We start from the raw sequence: 26,696 nt of genomic DNA, 5'->3' as shown, positions 1-26,696 counted from the left end.
GTTTTTTTAACCTTGCATGTCTGAAAATGTCTTTATTCTCATGTGCTATTAGTGGCTTAGAGCTATATTATATAGACTTCTGTATTGAAATAATCTTCCTTCAGAAGTCTGAAGGCAGTCCTCATTATTTTCTAGCTTCTGATATTGCTGATAGAAGTCAGAAGCCATTCTGATTTCTGGTCCTTAGTTTGTAATGTTTTCCCTTTCTTTGGCAATTTGCAAAATGGCCTCTTTGTCATCAGAGACAAATTGAAATTTCCTGAAAATGTGCTTTGTCATAGGCACTTAGTAATTCCTTTTAATCTGGAACCTCATATCCTTCAGTTGTGGGAAATTTTCTTAAAATATTTTTCTAGTGATTGCCTCCTCTTTGTGTTACTTTTTTTAGAACTCATTGTTTTGACTTCCTAACCTGATGCTCTAATTATTTTATCTTTTTTTCCCCTTTATTTTCTGGGCTATTTCCTCATTTTTACCTTCTAACCCTTCTATTATTGAGTCTTATTTCTGTTATGATTTTTTAATATACAGTAGAAAACAGTATTTTGGCTTTGTATTTAACATTCAGTTCTTGTCTCATGTATGTCATATTTTCTCTTTCTGAAAATAATCACAACTTTTTTAGAATTTTCTATTCCCTGCATATCTCTGTGCTTCCAAATTTCTTTAATTTTTTAAAAATTTGTTTTGGATTTTTTCTTCCATGCTAGAGGCCTTCCCCCAATGACAACTAGCCTTGGGAATGTCAGTGTCCTTTGGTCTTTCCTCTTGGGCTGGTAAATTCTCCAATGACACTGATCTCTTGCCTGGAGGGTAAAGGCAAAGTGGGGGAGACAGGTAGAGGAGTATGATCATTCAGTTTGCAGGTGTTCATTTTATTCCCCTGTATTTGGTAAAGTACCCTGTGCTCTCCATTTTACCGGGTATGCCCCAGTCCAGAGACCCTTGAGTTTTCTACCCCAGAGAACTGACCCGCAACCTTACATTAGGGTAGAGATGGGGGTGGGAAGAGCGACTGTCTAAGTGGTCTTGGGAAGAGGAGAAGACCGAGGGATCTACCACTATACATTCCTGAGGCCATCGATTCCTGGACTATTTGAAGATTTTGTGGTAAAAATCAGATTGGTTCTTGGCTTTCTTTGTTGCTAGATTAAGAATTGGCTTTCTCAGGTCAGGTAGGTCATTTACCATACTCCATTTGTATTATTATGTATTATTGGTTTTTGTGGTTGCTTTCTTCTTTGCCATTTTCCTTATTCTTGAAGGACTATGTCTTTAAAAGAATATTCTGTTACTATAGCTGTAGTGAGGTTTCTGAAAGGAACACAAGTACACGCTTATGTTCAATCCACCATTTTTCTCCCCAGAAGTCTAGGCTGAATCAAAAACCATTCCTGATTGTTTACACCACTCGTTACCATTCCCACACAATTCTGCAGTCAATAGAGTGGTTTACTAAGGTTAATATAGCCTCAGAACAAGTTGAAAGTGGCCCCTCACCTGGGCATCCCATTTTAGAGGGCTCTAAGTCAAAAAATGCGAAGAGCTGACTCATTTGAAAAGACCCTGATGCTGGAAAGATTGAAGGCAGGAGGAGAAGGGGACGACAGAGGATGAGATGGTTGGATGGCATCACCAACTCGATGCACATGGGTTTGGGTGGACTCCGGGAGTTGGTGATGGACAGGGAGGCCTGGGGTGCTGCGGTTCATGGGGTCCACAAAGAGTCAGACACAACTGAGCAATTGAACTGACTGAATGAAGTAAAAAAAAAGTTTATTAAACTAACTTAAATATTAACACATATGATACAGCTTTCTAAACTCAGCAAGTAGCTCATCCACAATTAAACACCGACTTCCTTCATTTCTCCTTCCCCAGTTCTTCTGGACTTACAGCAACCCTTACAATAGCCTGTACAAATGACTTAACTGAGTCAGAAAAGGAATCCTTTACTTAAGACACCTTAATGCCATCTGTTGGATATTTTACGAAATAAGGGCAAATCAATAATGACAATTAAATGACGCGCACCCCTACTTGCAGGGGTACACGTAATTTGCACAGCCAGATGTGCAGCACTGCCTTTGAATCACCTTTCACAAAACTAAACTAATCCCTACTATTCCAGGATGAGGCTGAGGAGGAAGATAAAAGAGCAAATCAGGACTCTAAACATTCCTTTATAACTTAGAAGAATTGTGCTGTGACACCTTGACTTAAAATCCATTTCTTCATTTAAAAAGTGATTTAGCTGTTCATCTAAACTTAGCTGATAAGAGAGAAATAAAAAATGACTTAAGTCCCAGCAGGCCTGCAGCCACTGAATGAGGCAGAGCTTGGCAGCCTTCTGGGCCAGGGCCAGCCCTATCAGCCCAGCTACCATAGTCCCAACACAACAGAAAGGCCCACAGAGCCCATGTAGGGGCCTCTGGTGACCAGAGAGACTGCACTGTTAGGCCTCATACACTGTCTCCCGTACAAGGTCACTTATCCAAAATCAGGACATGTAACTGACCTACTTAATACAGGGTGAGAATTAGGCAAAATAAGGAGACAGAAGAATACGTTCCAAACAAAGGAATAAGACAAAATTCCAAAAGAAGAACTAAGCAAAGAAAACACAAGCAATCTACCCAATAGAGAATTCAAGGCAAGGACCTCATATGAACATGCTCAATGAACTTGGGATAAGAATGGATGAACAGGGTGAAAAGTTTAACAGAGTCAGAAAGTGCAAAGAAGAACCAAACAGAGTTGAAGACTACAATAACAGAAATAAAAAACATATTAGAAGGAATCAAAAGTAGATTAGACAGTATGGAGGAACAACTCAGTGAAGTGAAAGACAGAATAGTGGAAGTCACTCAAGCGGAATAGAAAAAAAGACAAAAGAATTAAAAAAAAAAAAAAAGGGTAGTTTTGAAAATACCTCTGAGACAACGTCAAGTGTACTAACACTCACATTACACCAAAAGGAGAAGAAGCAGAGAGGGGAGGGCAGAGAACTTATTTGAGGAAATAATAACTGAAAGTCTCCCTAATCTGGGAATATCTATAATAAGTAGTTAAGGAATAGACAAAACAAAAGATGCAAAATGTGATGTCACAACATTAAACATGGTAGGAAGTGTTAAATGTAGGGTGGTTAAAATGTGTTCAAAGTTAAGAGAGCATCAGTGTACAATGATCACATGCAAACAGGTTGTTACACATGAACTGCATGGTAAGGACAAGCTGAAAATACACAGCAGATACGCTCCACAATGAGGGCAAGGAAGCCAAACGTGACACTAAGCTCTATGAAAAGGAAGCCAGGGTAGCAATACTTCATTCAGAAGAACTACACCTTAAAACAAAGACAGGAGACAACAAGACATTACATAAGGATAACGGGATCGATCCAACAAGAAGAGTTAACAATGAAAATACCTACGCATCCCACACAGGAGTACCTAAATGCATAAAGCAAACATCAAAGGAAAAAGTTGTCAGTAAGACAATAACAGAAGGGGGCTTTAACACACCACTTACCTCCGTGAACAAATCATCTAGACAATCAATAAAGAAACGTTGGCCTTAAATAGCACATTAACCTATTTGAATGTAAAAGAAATATACAAAGAACAGTCCCTCCCAAAGCAGGAGAATACACATCCCTTTCAAGTGTACATGAAACATTCTTTGGTCACAAAACAAATATTAGTACGTTTAAGAAGACTGAAATCATGTTTTCTGAACACAGCAGTATGAGACTAGAAATCAACTACAAGAGAAAAAACTGCAAAAACTACAAACATATGGAGGCTAAACAATATGTTACTAAACAACCAATGGATCATTGAAGAAATCAAAGGGAGAATTAAAAAAAAGATACCTGGAGACAAATGAAAATGAAAACACAATGATCCGAAACCTATGGGATACAGCAGAAGCAATTGTAAGAGGGAAGTTTACAGTGATACAAACCTACCTCAAGCAACAAGAAAAATCCCAAATAAACAATCCAGCCTTAGACAGAAGAGAACTAGAAAAATAAAGAACAAGCAAAATTCAAAGATAGAAGAAAGACATCATAAAGATTAGAAGAGAAATACAAGGAGACAAAAGAAAGAAAGAAAAGATCAGTGAAACTAAGAAGAGGTTCTTTGAAAATATAAAAATTGATAAACCCTTAGCTAGACTCATAAAGAATATGAATAAAAAGAGAAGGACCATATAGATAAAATCAGAAATAAAAGAGCTTATGATCGACAGCACAGAAATACAAAAGACCATGAGATTACTAAGAACAATTATATGCCAATGAAATGGACAACCTGGAAGAAATGAACATATTCCTGGAAACATACAATCCCCCAAAACTGAATCAGGAAGAAACAGAAAATATGAACAGACTGATTGCCAGGAAGGAAACTGAATCAGTAATTTAAAAAAAGCTCCCAACAAACAAATGTCCAGGGCCAGAGGGTTTCACAGGTGAATGTTATCAAATATTTAAAGAGTTAATAACTTTATTAAACTATTCCCAAAAAGCGAACAGAAAGGAATGCTTCTGAACTCATTTTATGAGGCCACCCTTGCGCTGATACCAAAATCAGACAGACATGACCCCCCCAAAAAAATAAATAAAATAACAAAGATTACAGAAAAATATCATTGATGAATATAACATGCAAAAAATCCTCAGCAAATATTAGCAAACTAAATTCAACAATACAATAAAAGGATTATATACCATGAAGTGGAATTTATCCCAGGGAAGCAAGGATAGTTCAATACCTGCACATGATACACCACGTTAACAAATTGAAAATAAAAATCATATGATCATCTCAACAGATGCAGAAAAAGCTTCCAACAAAATTCAACATCCATTTTGATAAAAACTCTCAACAAACTGAGTATAAAAGGAACATACCTCAACATAATAAAGACCATGATAAACCCAGAGCCAATATCATATGAAACAGTGAAAAGCTGAAAGTTTCCTCTAAGATCAGTAACAAGACAAGGATGCCCACTCTGGTCACTTTTATTCAATACAGTACTCGAAGTCCCAGTACAGCAGAAAAGAAAAAAAAAGAAATGAAAGGAATCCAAACTGGAAAGGAAGAAGTAAAACTGTCACTTTGTAGATGGCACGATACTATATATACAAAATCCTAAAGACGCCACCAAAAAAAAAAAAAAAACTATCAAAACTAATAAATGAATTTGGTAAAACTGCAGGCTACAAAATTAACATAAGAAATCTGATGCATTTCTATACACTAACAAAGAACTATCAGAAAGAGACATTAAGAAAACAATCCCATTTACAATTGTATCATAAAGAATAAAATACCTAGGAATTAATCCAACCAAGGATTAAAAGACTTCCAGTCAGAAAACTATAAGATATTGCTGAGAGAAATTAAAGACAATGTGAACAAATGGAATTCTCACAGATGGAAAGAATTATTATTTCCAAAATGATCATACTATCCAAAGCAATTTACAGATTCAGTGCAATCTCTATCAAAATACCAATAACATTTTTCACAGAAATAGAACAAAATATCCAAAAATTTGCATGAAAACACAAAAAACCCTCAAATAGTCAAAACAATATTGAGAAGGAAGAAGAACAAAACCGGAGGTATCATATTCCCTGATTCCAAACAGTAGTACAAGCTATAGCAATCAAAACAGCATGGGACTGGCATAAAAACAGACACAGAAATCAATGTAAGACAAATAAACTCAAGCTTATATGGTCAATTAACCAAAGAAAAGGAGGCAAAAATATATAATAGGGAAAAGACAGCCTCTTCAACAAATGGTGTTGGGAAAACAACATGTACAAGATTCAAACTGGACTACCTTCTCACACCATATGCATAAATAAACTAAAAATGGATTAAAAACCTAAATGTAAGGCCTAAGATCATAAAACTTGTAGAAGAAAACATGGGCAGTATGCTTTTTAACACTGCTCTTAGCAGTATTTGTTGGACTTGTCACCTTAGGTGAAATAAGCAATAGAAAATAAAGAAATGGAACTCCATTAAACTAAAAAGCACTTATACAGCAAAGGATATATAATCACATACAATTTTACACATACAAATTTAATATCCAATTTAAATACTGACTGCTACTGTACACAGATATTATTTATCAACATTTAAAATTCGATCTGAGAAACAGACCCAAAGACTTAGAGAACAAACTTATGGTTACCAGGGGGAAAGGAGCAGTACATTGGGAGTCTGGGGTTGACACGGTCACACTGCTATATTTAAAATAGATAACTCACAAGGACCTACAGTATAGCATAGGGAACTCAACTCAGTATTCTGTAATAAGCTAAATAGGAAAAGAATTTGAAAAAGAAAGGATACATGTATAATGAACCACTTTGCTATACACATGACAATAACACAACATTGTTAATCAACATAAAGTAAAAATTTTAAAAATTAATGTGAAAAAATTAAATTCTATTATTTGAAAAATGGAAGGATATGTTTCTTGCAATATTAAATCTTCATTACTCTTATTTTCCCTTTTTTTCAGTATTATCATTCCCATCCTATACCTAGAAGATTATAGCAATCTTTAAAATACTTCATAAGTTATCTAAATACTCCTAATAGTGAATGTCTTGGGAATAAAAAGATAGTCATCATTATTTTATACATAAAATCAGATCTCAGGCTAATTTAATAGAGTCAAAGTTAAGATCTGAATAATCAATATCATCTATAATTTTGAGTAAATGAGTTATCCTTTCCAATAATTTCACTAATGTCTTGGAGAATATATTCTGTTTTTTAATATTCATTTTCTTTAAAATTTCCTCAAATTTTTATCACATGGGTCAATAGAAAGGAAAACATCAGTGCAAGGTTGGTTTTTCCTCAAGGTTTTTCCAAGATAGTTTCTGTCTTTTTTGGTGGTGTTATTTTAGATCTCTGTTCAACTTAATTTACACAAACATGAAAACTGTGCATTAGCTAACACTGACTCTCAAAGACTGTTGATATTTTTTCCTATGCTTGCTAACATGTATCAAGGGCATCCTATGTGAAACTGTAATTCTTAAGTACACATACCAGATATTTCTGGGTTTTGAGGACTCCATGATAATGAAACAAATTTAATGTCACAAGCACAGTTTTTTTTAAAAAATCCAGAGTTTTTGTAAGTAAGATCATGCGGTACTTTTAAGATTTTATCACAATGTAATAAAACAGAGGCATGAAGATCTCTGCATCTTTGAGTTACTAGATATTTGGCTTTAAATATGTTGGTTCAATGTCAATATCATTTTTGAGAACTGAGAAAAGGTGCAGTAATGAGTGTTTGCACTTTCTAATCAAACCAGCTTTATGATCACGTTTCTGAAGTTACCTACAAGCAAGATTCTTGCTCATTTCAGGCTCTGACTTTGCTCTGCCCACTTGAGCATCAAAGCATTAACTTTACTGGAATGTCAAAGAAATGCAACAACCAGACCAGACAAGGTGCTCAATTCATCTTTGTGCAATCCCCCAGCCAGGAAGCAGACAACACACAGTAGTACACATTTTCTTCTATATATATATTCATCACAAAAATGTTGCCTATAGTTCAGCTTTCACTTTCTCCCATTTTAATAATGTTCTTAAAAGGTATCCAATGGCTTTTTAAAAAGCTGAATTCATATAGGTTATATTTACATTGAAAATTAATATTAACCAATTCATGTGGTCAACTTATATACTTCCCTGTATTGTTTTTATGCAAAGACTCTACCATCTGAAGAAATGATTTCCTTTTGAAAATTCAGCAAATTGTGCTTTTGCGTGCTTTGAAAAATCCTTTTTCTGATGAATAAATTAAAATTTGGATACTGTCACCAGGGGAAGGTAGTTTTTTTCTTGGTCTACTAAATTTGGAAATGGGTACTTTAGGCAAGTGGAAGTGAGAAATAGATTTCAGGGACTAGATCTAATAGACAGACTGCCTGATGAACTACGGATGGAGGTTAGTGACATTGTACAGGAGACAGGAATCAAGACTACCCCCCTAAGAAAGAGAAATGCAAAAAGGCAAAATGGCTGTCTGAGGAGGCCTTACGAATAACTGTGAAAAGAAGAGAAGTGAAAAGCAAAGGAGAAAAGGAAAGATACTCCCATTTGAATGCAGAGTTCCAAAGAATAGCAGGGAGAGATGAGATAAAGCCTTCCTCAGCGATCAATGCAAAGAAATAGAGGAAAACAATAGAATGGGAAAGACTAGAGATCTCTTCAAGAAAATTAGAGATACCAAGGGAACATTTCATGCAGAGATGGGCTCAATAAAGGACAGAAATGGTAGGAACCTAACAGAAGCAGAAGATATTAAGAGGTGGCAAGAATACACAAAACTGTACAAAAAAGATCGTCACAACCCAGATAATCATGATGGTGTGATCGCTCACCTAGAGCCAGACATCCTGGAATGTGAAGTCAAGTGGGCCTTAGGAAGCATCACTATGAGCAAAGCTAGTAGAGGTGATGGAATTCCAGTTGAGCTATTTCAAATCCTGAAAGAATATGCTGTGAAAGTGCTGCACTCAATATGCCAACAAATTTGGAAAACTCAGCAGTGGCCGCAGGACTGGAAAAGTTCAGTTTTCATTTCAATCCCAAAGAAAGGCAATGCCAAAGAATGCTCAAACTACTGCACAATTGCACTCATCTCACACGCTAGCAAAGTAATGCTCAAAATTCTCCAAGCCAGGCTTCAGCAATACGTGAACCGTGAACTTCCAGATGTTCAAGCTGGTTTTAGAAAAGGCAGAGGAACCAGAAATCAAATTGCCAACATCCGCTGAATTGTTGAAAAAGCAAGAGAGTTTCAGAAAAACATCTATTTCTGCTTTATTGACTATGCCAAAGCCTTTGACTGTGTGGATCACAAAAAACTGTGGAAAATTCTGAAAGAGATGGGAATACCAGACCACCTCACCTGCCTCTTGAGAAACCTGTGTGCAGGTCAGGAAGCAACAGTTAGAACTGGACATGGGACAACAGACTGGTTCCAAATAGGAGAGGGAGCACGTCAAGGCTGTATATTGTCACCCTGCTTATTTAACTTATATGCAGAGTACATCATGAGAAACGCTGGGCTGGATGAAGCACAAGTTGGAATCAAGATTGCCGGGAGAAATATCAGTAACCTTAGATATGCAGATGTCACCACCCTTATGGCAGAAAGTGAAGAAGAACCAAAGAGCCTCTTGATGATAGGGAAAGAGGAGAGTGAAAAAGTTGGCTTAAAGCTCAACATTGAGAAAATTAAGATCATGGCATCGGTCCCATCACTTCATGGCAGATAGATGGGGAAACAGTGGCTGACTTTATTTTTCTGGGCTCCAAAATCACAGCAGATGGTGATTGCAGTCATGAAATTAAAAAATGCTTACTCCTTGGAAGGAAAGTTATGACTAACCTAGACAGCATATTAAAAAGCAGAGACATCACTTTGTCAACAAAGGTCCATCTAAACAAGGCTATGGTTTTTCCAGGAATCATGTATGGATGTGAGAGTTGGACTATAAAGAAAGCTGAGCGCTGAAGAATTGATGCTTTTGAACTGTGGTGTTGCAGAAGACTCTTGAGAGTCCCTTGGACTGCAAGGAGATTCAACCAGTCCATCCTAAAGGAGATCAGTCCTGGGTGTTCATTGGAAGGACTGATGTTTGAAGCTGAAACTCCAATACTTTGGCCACCTGATGCAAAGAGCTGACTCATTTGATAAGACCCTGATGCTGGGAAAGATTGAGGGCAGGAGAAGGGGACGACAGAAGATGAGATAGTTGGATGGCATCACCGACTCAATGGACATGGGTTTGGGTGGACTCCGGGAGCTGGTGATGGACAGGGAGGCCTGGCGTGCTGCGGTTCATGAGGTCGCAAAGAGTCGGACACGACTGAGTGACTGAACTGAACTGAATTTAGGCAAGATGTTCACACACCTTAAGAAAATATCTCACTTTCAAGAGAAAAGAATTTGCTGCATCAAAATATTGTGTCAAATGCCATGGTAAATATAAATTTTATGTGTCTAGGGTAAACTTCTGAATGCAAGATCCTGGGAACTAGTACATGAGAAGGACATTCTGTGCTTATCTATTCCCTACCTGCCTCCTCACACACACTTTCTTCTTCTGAGTTCTTGACATTTATTAGGTTCCTCAAAACTGTGCATTTGCTCATGCTAAGCAATGTGAGAGGTAGAAATATAGGCCTTCCCATCTTTTTTACATTCAAGTTTCTTCAGCAGTTTTAAATCTCTAAAGTACAGTAAATTGGTAGCCACTAACGAAAGTTCTTCACAGATTCTTTATATTCATAGAGCTCTTTTCTGTTACAAATTCTCTGAGGTAGAATAAAAGGTGCATGTTTTTCATGAGTGGGTAATTCTCCATAGCTAACTGCCTCATACTGAAATCAAAATGCATGCCATGGTTTTACATCCACAAAAACTGATCTGTCCTCCCTGGAGTTACTCTACTGGAGAGGAAGAAAGAGAGAGCTTGCAAAGGGAAAGAACCCTGCAAAAACAGAAGGGCTTCCCGATACACTTGACTTACTCACTTGCAAACAAAATTCTTGTATTTTCATTCTTCTTCTCTGGTCTGTCCTTTACTAATGTTTCCTCATCTTCCTAACCTCTGAATGTTCCAGAGCTTAGTCTTTAACTTTTCCTTTCTACCTAAATACCTTTCCCTGATGATATCATTCAATCTCATGGCTTCAAACACCATCTATGTGCTAAAAGCTTGTGATCTGTATCTCCAGTCTGTACTTCTCCTTAATTTCCAGACTCACATATTTCTACTTGTGTATCTAATAAGATCCTCAAACTTAAGATGTCCAAACTGAGCTCCTAGTCAGTCCCACTCTCAAACTTGTTTTTCCCAGTCTTAAAAAATGACAACTTCATTCTTTTGGCTGCTCTAGCCAAAATTCTTCACTCTTCTGTTTCTCACTTCCCACATCCAATCCAATGAGCAAACTGGCTTGTTGGCTACATCTTCAAATATAATCTGGTCACTTCTCAGCCCTTCTGCTACTACCATTGGCCCAAGTTCTTTCACCTCTTTTCTAGATTATTGCAGGAGCATACTAATTGGTTTCTAAACTTCCATCCTTGCTTCCCTAGTCTCAATATAGAAGTCTATGGCTTCCCCCTCTCAGAGTAAAAGCCAAAGCTCCCACAATTACCTATAAGACCTTTATGATCTGCTTGCCAAAGAGCTCAATGCTGTCATCTCCAACTACATCTCCAAGCCACACACAATATACCACAATAATAGCATATACTGTGAAAAGTCATCAGTAATCTATCTTCCTAAAAGAATTTTCTAAAGGCAGAGATCTTATCTTGTACCTCTTTTCATTCTTAGGTACTGGCATAAAAAAAAATATATATATATATATATATATATATGTGTGTGTAACACACATATATGTATATCTATATATATATAGAGAGAGAGATACAGCAATTACTCAATTAAATATTTGACAGTGGGAAATTCTGCCTCAAGACAAATCACTGGGAAATAAAAATAGAACAACAGAATAATTATCTAATTCGACATTAGATTAGCATGTAAGGAAGAAAGGCTCTAAAAGAATCTTTTCCTCTCTAAAATTTATGAGTGCTAAATTTAGGAAGTCCACTCCAAAAAAGATGATGGACGAGCATGAACCAAATCTGCTTTCAAAAAAAGAAGGTAGAAAACTAGCTCTGGACTACACATCTTAGTCACTTCATCTTAGTTTGTCTTTGGGACCTGTACCTGGAATGCTGGTGATAAATTTAACAATGTACTATATATTTCCTTTCTATAAAATCACAATAATCACTCAAGACTATGATTGCACTTCCTCAAAATCAACTGATTTTTGTGGATCAAAGCATGAATAGTCACAGAATCCTGGAGAAGGTGACAAAGAGAGTCATCAACATAACATTACAAATAATGACAGCAGAGGAGTTGAAAGAAGGCAAGTCCAGTTCACACAAAACTTATACATGAAATGCAAACAGGCTATAAAATGGTCACACCCAGGCAGGTTTGCAATATAACTTAAGCCCCACACCTAAACTGGTTTCAACACATAGTAAAGAAGTACAATGGAAATAGGATCAGAGGAAAATTTGATTCTTCCAAGTATGACTCCTTGAAGAAGTGTTTGCTAACCCGACTAATGTCTAGAAAAGCAACAAATGTCACAGGATAAAAAGGGAACTAAAGGATTCAAATTCTGACAAAGTTCCATTTAGAAAATGAAAAGATATGAAGTAAAAGGCAAAAACAAACAAAAAAATCTTGATTTTAAAAAATACAACAAAATCACAGAATCATCCTAATACTAACAAAAAAAGAGACAATAAATGATTGTTTCACCTACCTACAAAGTATCTATGAGTAAATGTCTAAACAAATACTACTGCTACAATGTAAAAACACCAAAACAACGCTTATGTTTCAAATTCTTTCATTATTTCATTTAATATTATTCACATTCCCTTAAAATTACCTAATTATCTAAATGTCCATTGGTAAGTATGCAAAGGCCAAAAAGATTCATTTGGTAAGAAACAGAGAAAGAACTGCTTTGATACTGACATTAATTCCTTTAGTATGTAACAACTCAAGTGGGGTTTTTTTGATGTCTCCCTTGTGTCAGCCACTCTAAACACAAGCCTGAAAATAACTTATACAGGCCATATAAAATTGGCTCAGGTGAATTAGCCTAATCCGACCTTACACTATGCAAGATAACACCAGTAGTTATGTGCACAGGACACAAGCCATTCAATACTAAGTTTTCAACCAAAACTGACTCCCTAGTGCCTCAACAGGACCATCTAACACTCTTTAAAAATTTAAAGCCAAGCAGTAAAACCAGAAACAACACATCAATCGACATGCCTAGGATTTTTCCACAACCACACTAGCGCTCAGATAAAGTTTATCTCTGATGACAGCAACTTTGCTATCGCTTGGTTATAAAGAATAAAACTTTCTAATGACCTCTGACTATATTTTAAAGTACTTACTTAACAGTAAATGCAGGATGTTTTCTTCTATTGTAACACTCTCAATAACAAGTCCATAAATTACCGGATAAAAATTAGTAACTTTCTTTCCTTTTACATAGTAGCTTACCCAGTTTAGCGGCGCCCTCTGGTGGGTATTCAGGAAACTGACCCTCGGAAGGAACACTGACAGTTCTCCGCAGGCATCGCCCTTTGGTGGAATCTGTCTGCTGCTCTTGTCCTCCCTCCACAGGTATCTAGTAAACCAAAAAAGAGATGAAGCTTAATTGTGACATGAGTACCTTCTGACCGAATAACATTTTCAAGTGATGAAGACAGGAGTGTGCAATCATCAGAGCAAGACAGAAGAAATGGAGAAATAAAGTCTACACAATGGTTAAAGTACTACTAACCCCTTTCAGGAAGCTTTTCTTTAAAAGAGAAAACTGAAAGATCTGGAAAGGTGAGTATGTAAATGAGCTTTCATGAAGTATGTACAAATCACATTCAGGTGTGTATATGCTTGGGGAGCTTGGAACACAAGACACCCACGCAAGTTAAGATTCTTTCACATCAGAAACCAGCGAACGAGTTCCAATTCTGTCCAGCGTTCAGTAAGGTAATGGAAATACAGCCAACCAGAAAGATTTTGCTCCAAAATTCTCGTAAAAGAAGGTTTTGTTAGATAAAAGTAGTAAAATCACCCAAATTTTCTCCAATTTTAGAAGTAAGCACTTAGAGATAGTTAATACAATATACCTATAGACGTTTTCAGTCAAAACGTACAGATACTCGCATAAAATGGCATATTTTTTCCACAAGTGAGACTAGTTTTTGAAATCCTAAAAAAATATTTTTTTTCCTCACGTAATTTTTCTTTCTGATTGTACACATGGAATGAGAATGACAAATGGTATAAACGATGTCTAATGCCATTAACTATTTTCTAATTTACACACCAGTCATCATTGTGAAGTAATGCGATGGCTCCAAGTTCCTTTTTCTTCCCCCAGTTTTGGTAATTGTAAAAAACCAAGTCATCTTACTTTGGGAGAAGGGCAAAAACTTTTCTCAGTGAGACTTTATTAGTAACCTCTATCGGAGTTAAGAATAGTGTTCATAATATCTTAAATAGTTTGGCAAACTATGTCAGGAATTATGGTACCAAGGCCTCAGAATCATGCCCCCGCCCCTCACTCAAATGGACACTAACTGCCCTTATCTGAGTTTCAGGCTCAATTACAAAAAGAGGAAGTTACAGAGAGAAAAACAAGAACTGGCTTGGGCCAGCTAGGCCCAAGCTGGCAGAAGACCTGATCTCCAGGGGACCTTGATCTTCATTATACATTGACTGTTGATGTATTAGCATGCTAAACGACACACCCACGAGCGCTGTGACAATTGGCAATTGCTGTGACAACTGGAAAAGTCCATACAAGGACTGAAAAGGGGTACTGCCTCAGTTCTGTGTACAAACCACACCCTTGTTCTCAGGCATCTCATGAATAGTCTTCCTTCTCTTTACTCAATTCTGTCCTTTTTACCTCAATCCTTCTACAGAAACAGTGTCTCCACCTAAATGAGGTTGAGAAGTTGATTTGCGAACTACATTCCCACAAGTCTCTATTTCTTTGGTCACTGAATAAACCATGTGCCATTCTATTCTCAGCACCAGTTTCGCTATTATTGGTTGTGTGAATCTGAGTGGGAAAAAGAACCTCCTCGACCAAGACCCCTTGGCCTAGATTAGGACCCCAGTGTGGGTGCAGGCAACCAATTCGGCAACAGTTAATCATAGTCTCTGATATGGCTCCAATATAGACATTTTTAAACAAATTTCAATAATGACTAGCACTAGGTTCCTACCATGCACAAGGCTAAGGAATTTACATGTGTGACATTATGAGGGAGCTATTATTATTATCCCCTTTTTACAGATGACGAATAATTTATTTCTCCAGGTGATCACTATGGGCACATCAATTGATCCAGCAAAACTGGGACAGATACGAGCTTAAGTGTATCTGCTTCCTGCTTTGCCTCAGTAATTCAAGTCCTATGACTGGGTCAAGGGGAGATACCAAAGGAAGTTTTCTCTGCATTACTGAGAGTCGGAAGAGCAAAATTCTCATGTCTTCATAAGGACTGAAAATTTTCACACTTTATAAGACTAAAAATTCCCTGTTTCCTCATTGCCATAACTACAGTTACTGCTAGTGGAATTAAGAAAAGTAAAATTCTAAAACATAAGGGGATGTCAAATAATAGCATCAGTAAAGACATTAACTCTTCCAAAAGCTCTGTAATAGAAAACTTTATGAACAGTAATCTAAGTCATCTGCCCCTTTCAGGATGGAAATGATCTCTACTTAAATAATTAAAAGAGTAGCGCCCAGAGGTTAAATAACCCCCTTCTAGTAGGGAAGGTAAAAATGTATCCTCTACCTGCCTTAGGACAGAATGGAGGTAAATTTGGGGGAGGGGGGGAAAGTAGTTTGGATCTTTGAACAAACAGATGAACCTAAATAAACATAACTATTTTTGCAATAGTTCCCCCAAAATGCCTATTATCTGAATTAATGAAGACCTAAGCCACAGAGAAAAAAAGGAGTTATTTTTTATATTTTAGGAGGGAATGACCTATAATCTTTTCTGTGGAAATTCATAAACGCAAAGGAAAAAGAAAGACATGGTTTCTATTATCACATACTTTATCTGTATCATACCTAAGAAGAGAATAAATAAAATATATCAAGCATCTTATTTGGGCCTACATGTCACTCACAATTATATTCTCAAAGTTTCAATGCAGACTTTTCTTTTTCCACAGTTGAAATTTAAAATATGATGAATGATTTTATTCACAGCATTGCTCTTAAGTTTAGGACATTTCTGACTCAATATAAGGAAGAATAGTATTTACTTTTATTCTAAATGTGTTTCTTAAGAATCATTTCCTTTTACAACACCACTGATTTGCTTCTTACATAAATTATCCTTTTAAAGATACTGACCTGCTTCTTAAAAGTTAGAGGTATAATATTTCAAGTATCTTCAAATGAACTAAGCAAGAGTTTTACAAATCTCAGCCATACAGCCAAAGAAAATTAGTTTTTAAAAGGACAGTTTTAAAAAACAATTTTTTCTGTTCCAATTGTCCTAATTTAGCTTACAAGTTCACATTTACTTGTATACTGAATTACCCTAAAAATTGTGTATCTTTCAGGTTCTATAACATGAGAGAAATTTTTATCTTTCTTTCAACCTCTCTTGGCTTATATTATGCATCTTCTGAAATTTCTTTTTCTTCAAGGAGAGTGGTGACCACCACTGTCTTTGGCTGCCTATTGTCCAATGTTTGAAAAATAATAGCTGTTATGTGTATTTCTTAGTCCAGTCTTGTATTGTTTGCAATGGGAGGGCTAGTCTTGTACCAGTTACTCCATCAAAGCTGGTGCCAAAAGCCTCCGATTCTCTCTTATCCAAACTACTAATATGCTCTCTTTGTTGGTGATATTCTGCCCCTTAAATCTATCCTGTATGTGGGTTAACAGAGAATTTCAAAAATGCAATCATAACCATGTCATTCTGAGGCTTAATGGCCTTCAGTTGCTCTCCTTTGCAGTGGTTTTCAAAGAAGAGGTGGTATGCTCGTATGTGGATGTGAACGGCTTCAGTTCAGTTCAGTTGCTCAGTCCTGTCCGACTCTTTGCGACCCCATGGACTGCAGCACTCCATGCCTCCCTGTCCATCACCAACTCCCGGAGTTTACCCAAACTCATGTCCATTGAGTTGGTGATGCCATCCAACCATCTCATCCTCTGTCATCCCCTTCTCCTCCTGCCCTCAATCTTTCCCAGCATCAGGGTCTTTTCAAATGAGTCAGTTCTTCGCATCTCTGCTTCAACCACACTCTAATCTGGAGTTTACCCGCTGTACAGGGCTTCTATGTAAGCTTTTCTACAAAGTAAGGGTTGTTCTGCTAAAAGTGTCTTAAAACTACTATCTTACAGAGTAAGTACAAGGTTCCTGATATAGTATACCAGGTTTTCCACAATCTGGCCACTGTTTGGGTATCCAGCTTCGCACTTTACATTCTAGGAACACCAGTTTGCTTGCGTTTCCCTAACATATTCCCTATGTTGTAGTTCAGTGCCTTTGCTGAGTTTGTTCTCTCAGTCTGAAAGATTTTTTTCTCAGTTTCTTCTCTATTCCATACATGCCAGGTCAACTCTGATCCACCCTGAGACCTAGGACAGGCATTGCCTCTTCAGGAACCTTCCCTTCTATCAATCCCCTAAGGGCAGGTTAGGGCACATCTCCTGAGATTTCTCCAATAACAGATCTTTCTCTGCCACTATACTTATACATGGGATCATAATTATTCATCGGTGCAACTGATTCCACATAAGTTAACAGCTTTACTCACCCGTTGATTCGCAAACCTTAAAATAGTTACAACTCACAAATGAATAAATGAATATTTGATAGGTAGACATGGGGGCCATTTTAGGCAAACGAAAAATATAACATCAGCCAAGAAGTTGGTAAACATACTATTTTTTTTTTTACTTTTGGAACCTGGTGTTAGTCAATTTAGCTAGAGCCTCTTAAGGCGGAGAAGTGGGAGAGAATACCAAAATATATTATAACCACACGGGAGGGCTTTAATACCAGGCCATGCATAATTCAGGAAGCACTGGGAAACCATTCAAGATTTTAGATCAGAGGACTAGTGGTCTCTTAATTGGTCTGTCTCCTTCCTATCTTTCCCTCTTCCAATACATCCCACAGATTAATATTCATAACACATAACTCTGACCCCCTTCGTTTCTTAAGCTTCCTTTGGTAATTGGCCATTGCCAGCAGCATCTTAATGACAACAAACTATAGTCCTTTAGAATAAATAGATTTTTTTCTTTTATTCTATCCAGTTTACGTGTGCTATTTATCAAATGCCATTTTAAAATTATTTATCCTATTCCCACAACTAAATTTGGTACTAGGGAGAAGGGAAGGATTGTGTCTTATTCTCTGTAACTCTGAACAGTGAATTCACATACAGGGGCACATTATGTATCTCCTGAATAACATAATAAATAAAAGCAGCTCTGAACGAAATATGCCATGGGTAGTTTACTCCAAGATAAATAACACTTGATTTTAGTTACTTGCACAAAGCCTAACTGCTATTTTCATCAATATATCTGAGTGTAAATACTGCTTTCTGAAAGGAAGAAAAATATTTTTTAAATATTTTGAAATTGCATTATTACTACTTTGAACCCTTTACACTAGCATCCCAGCTTTTAAAATTCCAGATATAGAAAGCAGAGTTTGAATGAAGAAAAAAGGAGCCGTTCTTAATGGCTTGTTACTGCCAAAAGAAAGAAACTCAGAAATTAAGCTTTCTTTTGTACTTTTGTATTGGTTGCACTCCGGGGGGTGGGGGTGGGGTCATGATTGTCTTCCCTACCATTTCCCTCAGCTCCTTAATCTCTAGTTTACTTGGTCTTATCTCTTGCAAGCAAAATGGAATTCAAACGGCCTCCTACGTCCTCTTTGAACCATGCTGGTGCCAAGCCAGCTGGGGCCTATCCTGGCATCCAGGCAGGGAAGTATATTTCGTAACACATAAGCAATGTCTGTTTGGCACAATTTGCATGAAGCAATTTACTGAATCAGTGAATCATTTCTCAAGGTGATATTCCTGGCAGACTTCTCTCTCAGCATTCTGCCTAGGCCTATCCTTCTACTACCTTTCCAATCGGGTAGCTTGGTGTATTCAGCACGCTTCCCAGTACATCCCTCCCCATCCTGTTTCCACTGCTGACAGGAAACATGCAGAGTTAACAGAGAGCATTAAGAGATCCCACACACTGAATACATGAGTGATACTAGACTAATATAATCCTCCCACATTCCAACAGTGTCTGGCTAAGGATTCAGTTTAAACCCTTACAGAACCCTCTTACTTGATCTTATTAACACAGCGATAAACACCCCCATGATCAGTTAGTTGATTAAGGTTTAAAACAGCTTTTTAGGATAATTTTGGCAGGAAATTCTTTAAACTCCTTGTTTCAAGGAATTGTGAATTGTTCAACACAAAACTCCAAGGACAAGAGTTATATTCCTCATGATCGTGTGGGTGGAATTTAAGAGTGACAGTGTATTCGGGTTCTTCCACTAAAAAAAAAAAAAAAGAGAGAGAGATTTCTAATCTTTTCTTACCATGAAATTAACAGAATGTTAAATAAAATCCAAGCAGCAGGTAAAACTATGCCTTAACATTTTCTTATCCTAGAGACTTAATCCAGTTTTTCCTACTTAATAATGGTAGAACACACCTGTCTCAAGACATTAAACTGTTTCTGTAAACTTGTCACCCCTTACCTGGTCTATTGCAGTAACATAACTCATCTGTTTCCTTCCAATCCCTTTCACTCAATTTTCAACATGATCAACAGAGTTCCTTTTCTAAGAAGCAAATGTGATGTCATTGCCCTGTTAAATACCTTTCCATGATCCAAATCATTTCCAGGATAAAGTCTAAATTCCTTAGCATGGCCTTTAAAGAACTTTGTTCTTCACCTCTTGCCAGCTATCCTAGTTTCAAATGGGTTTTAACTTTTAATTTACCTGAATGTGTTCCTAACAAAACTGCATTTTTGCAACCACAATACTGCAACATAATAGGTGCTCAATAACTAAAGATGGAATTCCACATTCAACAACAGAAAAGCATCTTATGGATTTTTTTCCTCTTTTATTATCCAGTCTTAGAAAAAAAAAAAATATGTTATTACACCTATTGTTGAGAGAAGATTTATCACATAAAAAAGAAAAGACAGAAAGTTTGGCTCCTTGCAAACTTAAATTTTAAAAAATGGATATTCAGGAATTAAAAGTTTATAATTTGGATTTTTCAAAATTCATTCAACTAATATTTGTTGAGAATTTACCTATGTGTCAGGAACTGTTCTAAGCACTGAGGGGTGCCATATTGAACAAAACAGACAAAACCCCTGCCTTAGGAAAGGGCAACCCACTTCAATGTTCTTGCCTGGAGAATCCCGTGGACAGAGGAGCCTGGCAGGCTACAGTCCATGGGGTCACAAAGAGTCAGACACGACTGAGCAAGTAACGTTTTCAAAAGCTTACATAAAAGAGACAATAAGCATGATAAATTATATAACATTTTAGAAGGTGGTAAATAGTACAGGGGAAAAAAATAAGATTCAGGTAACTAGATCAGAATTTCTGAATGGAGATACAGGGAGGGGTTGTAATTTTAACTAATTTGGTCAGAGTAGCCATACCGAGCAAGTGATATACAAGCATAGAGTTGGAGAAGGTAAGAAAGTAAGTCATGCAAATATCTGACAGAAAGTCAAGGCTAAGGTCTCAAGGTAGGAACATGCCTGATGTGCTTAAAACATGGACAAAGTCATATCCAAGTAAAGGTGTATAATGGGCAGGTTGATACATGAGTCAAGAAAAGAGTTGTGTTGACTTAAGACACACAGTTAAGATCATCAGCTTTAGAGGGTTATTTGAAGTTATAAGATTGGATGAGATTCCTAAAGAAGTGAAGTTCATGGACTGAACTCCATAGCACTCTCTTGTTGAGATCTGGAGAGCAGGAGAGAAATCTCCAAAGATGACCCAGAAGGAACTGCCAGAGAGACAGAGAGCAAACTAAGGGAGCACAGTGTCATGGAAAGCAACGTGAAGAAGGTGCTTCTAATAAGACAAGGAATGTGTGATCAACTGCATTAAATGCCACTAACTTAAAGATTAGGTAAGACAAGAAGTGAGAAGTGAATTTAGCACTTGTGGAGGTCACCACTGAATTTAGCAATGTGGAGGTCACCAGTGAGCTAAACAAGCACAATTTTCACAAAGTGGCGAAGGTCAGAGTGTGAATGAAGTAGGTTTAAGAGAGAATGGGAAGAGAAGAATTAGAAACAAAGTGGCTAGAAGTTTTTAAAAGTTTTTGCATGAAGAGAAGCAGAGAAAGGGACGGTAAGTGGAGACAGAAGTGAGATCAGCAGGCTTATTTTTTTCTTTTAAGATGGGAGAAATAATAGCATGCTGATGGGAACAATCTAGCAGAAAGCAAAGAGTTGAAGATGTAAAAGAAATAAGGGAGAACTGCCAGTGAAATCTTCTTGAATAGACAAGAATGGGCACAGGGAGGGGCTGACAGCTGGACCCTGGGCAATCCAACCACACTGGAAAGAGGGAAATCAATGTATAAGGAAATAGTTGCTGGTGGATGTGTAGACACAGTAACAGAGTTCTCTTGAGTGCCTGAATTTTCTTAATGAAATAAGCAGCAAAATAACAGCTATAAGTGAGGGTAATAGAGAAACATAGAGAAGGAATCAGAATATATGAGGAAATGTAAAAAAACCATCTCAGAAATCATTCTGGATTGTGCTACTCAAAGTATAGTCCAAGGTCCTGTATGGTTGTTTTGTTGTACAAGCTGTTTGTTTAAACAATTTAACAACATAGAAATTAAGAAGTGTGCTTTATGTTACCAGTAGAGTCATCTCATTTTACAGCACGCTCTCCATAAACATGTACAATTTTTGTAATTCTATTTCTGCTTATTATGACTATTATTGAACTGCAATTTCATTTTTTTGTTAAATCTAATAAAAAATTTGGACTTAGACTTTTGTCTTTTTAAAATTTCATTTTGCTTCACAATTCATATTATTGTGTTTTTTTATTCATGATGAGGTAGAGAAAAAATTGGTCCCTCACCACGCATAGATTGAGAAGGACGAGTCCAGGAGAGTTGGACAGTAATTAGACTAGGAAATGTTTTGTGATTGCCAAGGAGCATTAGAGGCTCACATGAGGTTTGCAGCCATTAGTTAAAGACTGTCAGTGTGGTGGAGTGATTCTCTCCAGACATATTATGCTGCGTGGAAGCAGAGCAGGACAGATGAGCAGCAGGATTTAACTGACCTATCACACTGCCAAGTGAATATGAGATGATGCAAAAGGGACGGGGGCAGCAAGGAAATAGTATGCAAAGATTAAAATAAGTGATCATGGAATTCAAGCTGGATGAAGAGGGAAGAGAGGGTAACAGAGGTATGAGGGGCAGAAAAGTGACAAGATCAATGGCCCATAGGTCCCAAAAGGATTGAAAAATTGTTGGCAAAAAGGATGAGTTAGAAAGATCGCAGGTGATGGTCAAATAGTAAGACACGAACAATTGAGAATGTGAAGAAGCTGTAGCAATGAGGCAAAAAGATTCTTGGAGGGGAGGAGTTTGGGGAACTTAGAGCCGGTGTGTTGAAGGGACCATCTCTGCAGACACTGGAATCCTCACAAGTGAAGGCAGGAGTAGTGCTGGAGATAATGATGATGAGTCAGGAGCTAAAATCAGTAAGAAATGAGGAGAAATGACGGTGTGGGGTGGGGCTAGAAGATGACTCAGAGTTCGGACTTTATAGGGGAACAGGGGGTGAACAGACAGGAGGCAGCCAGGAAAGGTGAAGGATGCCTACCACAGGCAGCACAGTCTGAAGGCCATGAGAGGAAAACGGCCGTCACTTGACAGGACCTCACACAAGGCAGTGTCCTCAGAAAGCTACAGGTTCTCAGGAGATCTAGAATCAAGGAACTCCTTCAGAGAAGGGGTGAAAGAAAGAGCTGATTTGACTGATGAGGGACTATGAGTTGCAGAGCACCTAGTGAAAGGGTTTCAAGAGGTGGGAAAGGATGAGGGGAAGGCAGAGACAGAAAAGGGGATTTACAGAGTCACGTGGTGAGTAGCAGACAAGGGTTCCCCAGATGGCTAGGGCTACTCTTGATGGCTAGCATGTTGATGTTTGGTAGAAACCAAAACAATACCATAGCACAATTATCCTTCAATTAAAAATAAGCACATTTTTTTTAAAAAGGGACCAAGTATGTAGAAATCATTTTAGAAATCATCATTCCTCATGGACAGCTATTTTATGGGACTAAAGGGGGTCCAAGCCTGGATTACTCAATTGATCAGCAATATTTAATCCATGGGTTACATCATGGTTCTCTATAAGGCATGCTCCTGACCTTGTGCTATGTATCTTTAGGCTATTTGGTTCCTTCCAGTACTAAACTGAAGTAGGTAAGGGCAAAAAGATGGTAAATGATACGTGCATATCACTCCATACTAATAGCTCTGATAAAAGGCTGCTGACAGAGTTGATTGATTTAAATGGGCATTCTGAATTATCTGTTTATTCAGATTGGATAATTAGAAATATTCTATACTAATATGTACCCTACCAATTTTTATTATGTAGCTACTTAATAGAAATAAAACAACATGTACTATTCTGTTCCAGAAAGGGCTGATCTTTATTGAATTATTTTAATAAAATCAAATTTAATTATATTACAATACTGGAAAAGGGTCACAGGTAGGGAAATGGTAACAAAAGTAAGGGACATTTTCCAAAGACTAGAGAAAAAGAATAACCAAGTTCATAGAGGGCACATTAGCCAGGCCCTTGCAAGTAAGTACCGCCTATGAAAAGATGAAAATCGAAATTGCTTTATTGGTATGACCTTGCCTTTACAATGTTAAAGAATGCTGAGTAGGAGAAGAGATGGGAAAGAAAAGGTACAGAGGGGGAGGAGAGAGAGACGAGAAAAGGGTATAGGGATCCACAGATAAGAATTTAAAAATGTATTTTTTGTGCTTTGCTTCAACTGAATTCACTTTTCCGGAGGGATGATTTATGGAATTAACACTCTACTTAACGGCTTTCTAGTTATTTATATATGTTTTTGGCAATTAATCCTTCTCCTTCATTGAATGAGATCCCTTCTTCTCTTTTCCTCCCCATTATCCCTCTTCTTTGTAAAGATCATACTCATCATTTTTTTATGCTGTGGAGGTTGGAAGCAAGATGGTTTTCTGGTCCTAACAAGTCAACCATCTGATAAATCACCAAGAGGCAAACGAATTATTGGATGTGGGAGAATTTGCACACTGTAACAGTTTGAGTAAAGTAATAATGGAATATACATAAGTTCAAGGGTTTTTTTACTAAGAAGCACAGAAAATTTACCTAGAACTCAATGCCTGGACTTGGTACATTCTGTTTCTCCAGATCTATTCTTTGCCTTTCTCTCTCTTGCTGTGCTTTAGGAAACAGATTTCTGGAACACATCAAAAGCAATCTTTTCCTTTGGCTTTAAGTTAGGTTTGGCCGGTAGGTAACTCTGGCAAGAAATCAGAAAGCAGGCATGTTTGTTCTCCAGTGCGTCCTCCCTGCTGGCCATTTTTGTTTTGGTAGAAGTTGTGTTTTCTTGTGTATAGCCATAGCTACTGTCATCGGCCCTCTTGTGCAACTTCAGTTCTCCAGGTTCCAGAAAAACTGTTCCTTTCCCTTGCCCTGAAGGTCCAGGGTGATAACTGCTTTAATGTGTACTTTATCACCCTCTGGTGGGTCCCTTTTGCTGCCATACCTCTGTATACTCCCTTAGTTAAACTTCTTTCAATTAATCTGCTGAATGTGCCATTTGTTACTTGTAAGAAGCAAGATTGATATAATTTCTAATAGCTGTGCTGGGCTTAGTTGCTCAGTCATGTCCGACTCTGGGCAACCCCGTGGACTCTTGCCCACCAGGCTCCTCTGTCCACGGGGATTCTCCAGGCAAGAATGGAATGAGTTGCCCAGCTCTCCTCCAGGGGATCCTCCCAACTCAGGGATCGAACCCAGGTCTCCTGCATTGCAGGTGGATTCTTTACCACCTGAGCCACCAGGGAAGCCCTTCTAACAGCTAGAATGATATAATTTCAGGGCCAGGTCTACACAATCCAACCCATTCTCATTCCAAATTACTCAACTCAATATCTCTTTCACTATTCCATAGTGAATATCCAGCCCGGTCTTGTTGAAGTCACTGCTTCGTGACAATCACATATTCATCACGATGACACTGGCAGCACTTTGAAACCACTTAAGAGTCTCCATTCATAAAGCCTCCATTTTCATAAGTGTAACTCATCAAGATGCAAATTTAAAACTAGACTATTTTGGGAATTTGGTCAGAAAAGGGAAGTAGCTTTTCTCAGTAACAGCCCGCCTCACCTCCTTCTCCTTGTTGAGCAACACCAGCTGGCTGTCTGTGAGGATGCAGAACTTCCGCTCCCACGTGGTTGTGTCGGTGTAGGGTGACTGGCCACAGGACAGACGGTGGGTGGGTGGACCTTTCACATCTGTGTGACAGACACAGAAACAAAAGTGACAAGTCACCACCATGCTTGGTAAACTCACATTTCACATGGAAGATGCTTCAAAATCAAGGGAGGCGGTCTAAACAGAAACCTAAATAGTTAAGTTGAAAAGTTAAAATTCCTCTGAAGAAAATATAAACAGTTTTTGACAGAGGGATGATTGTGCCCTATAGTCTGCAAAAAAAGAGGGCTGAAACACTTTGGGAAGAGTTGTTAGTACAAATTTGACATGGTAATCACCAGTGTACATACACTAAAATAATGGGAGATCACTTCAGGGCAAAACCAGTTATCATTCAAAAGAAAGATGTGGGGGTGACTCAGAGACAAGAACAAAGGATAGATATCTTTTGGAAGAAGATGCTGCTTGCTGCATGTACACTCAAGAGTACTGCTGAGCTTGAATTTAAAGAGTGAAGTTATTGACAGCCTACATCTTCAAAATGGCTTTATTTTTGGTCAGTTGTAAGATTTTAGAACTGGTTAAACTATAGCATCATATTACCACTAGAGGCCAGTAAGATCTTAAAAACAGAGACGATCTAAACATACTACCATCAAGTCTCTTATGGTGGAGGCATACAATATATCAAAGTTAAATGTCTCAACTCTTCTAAGAGTCTCATAAGTGGAAGTTTGTATCCCTTGACCCCCTTCACCCATCTCACCCACCATCCTCTTGGAGATCATCATGCTGTTCTCTGTACTTGTGAGTTTTGTTTTGTTTACTTTGGATTTTAGATTCCACATATAAGTGACATCACACAGTATTTGTTTTTCTCTGACTTATTACATTTAGCATAATACCTTCAAGGTCTATCTATGTCGTCATAAACGGTACGATTTCATTTCTTTTTCAATGGCAGAGTAGTATGCTATTCATTCACCAATGGGCACTTGGGTTGTTTCTATTTCATGACTATTGTAAATATTGACACAATGAACACAAGGATGCATATAGCTTTTCCAATTAGTGTTTTCATGTTCCCTGGATAAATATCCAAAAGTGAAATTGTTGGGCTGTATGGAGAAGGAAATGGCAACTCACTCCAGTATTCTTGCCTGGAGAATTCCAGGGACAGAGGAGCCTGGTGGGCTGCCTCTATGGGGTAGCACAGGGTTGGACACGACTGAAATGACTTAGCAGCAGCAGCAGCAGCATAGTAGTTCTATTTTTAATTTTTTGAGGAACTTCTAAACTGTTTTCCATAGTGGCTGCACCAGTTTACATTCCTACGAACAGTGCACAAGGGATCCATTTTCTGTACATCTCTGTCATCACTTAATATTTCTTGTCTTTTAGAAAATAGCCATTCTCATTGGTGTGAGGGATATCTCACTGTAATTTTGATTTGCATTTTTCTGATGA

General features: G+C 37.7%; 1 protein-coding gene across 4 annotated transcripts in view; it reads right to left on the bottom strand.

Moving 5' to 3' along the window:
• RASAL2 (RAS protein activator like 2) overlaps nucleotides 1-26,696 on the bottom strand; it is a 383,912-nt gene that overhangs the window by 162,091 nt on the left and 195,125 nt on the right. For all 4 annotated transcript variants that reach the window (XM_061160792.1, XM_061160793.1, XM_061160790.1 and 1 more), the window contains exons 2-3: nucleotides 25,182-25,309; nucleotides 13,199-13,325 (exon numbers count right to left, since the gene is read on the bottom strand). In XM_061160792.1, the coding sequence (XP_061016775.1) occupies nucleotides 13,199-13,325; nucleotides 25,182-25,309 (255 nt within the window). The remainder of the gene's footprint in view (nucleotides 1-13,198; nucleotides 13,326-25,181; nucleotides 25,310-26,696) is intronic.

Source organism: Dama dama, chromosome 14 (assembly GCF_033118175.1).
Source record: "Dama dama isolate Ldn47 chromosome 14, ASM3311817v1, whole genome shotgun sequence".
Taxonomy (NCBI): Eukaryota; Metazoa; Chordata; class Mammalia; order Artiodactyla; family Cervidae; genus Dama; species Dama dama.
This window is presented reverse-complemented; position numbering and strand designations above follow the sequence as displayed.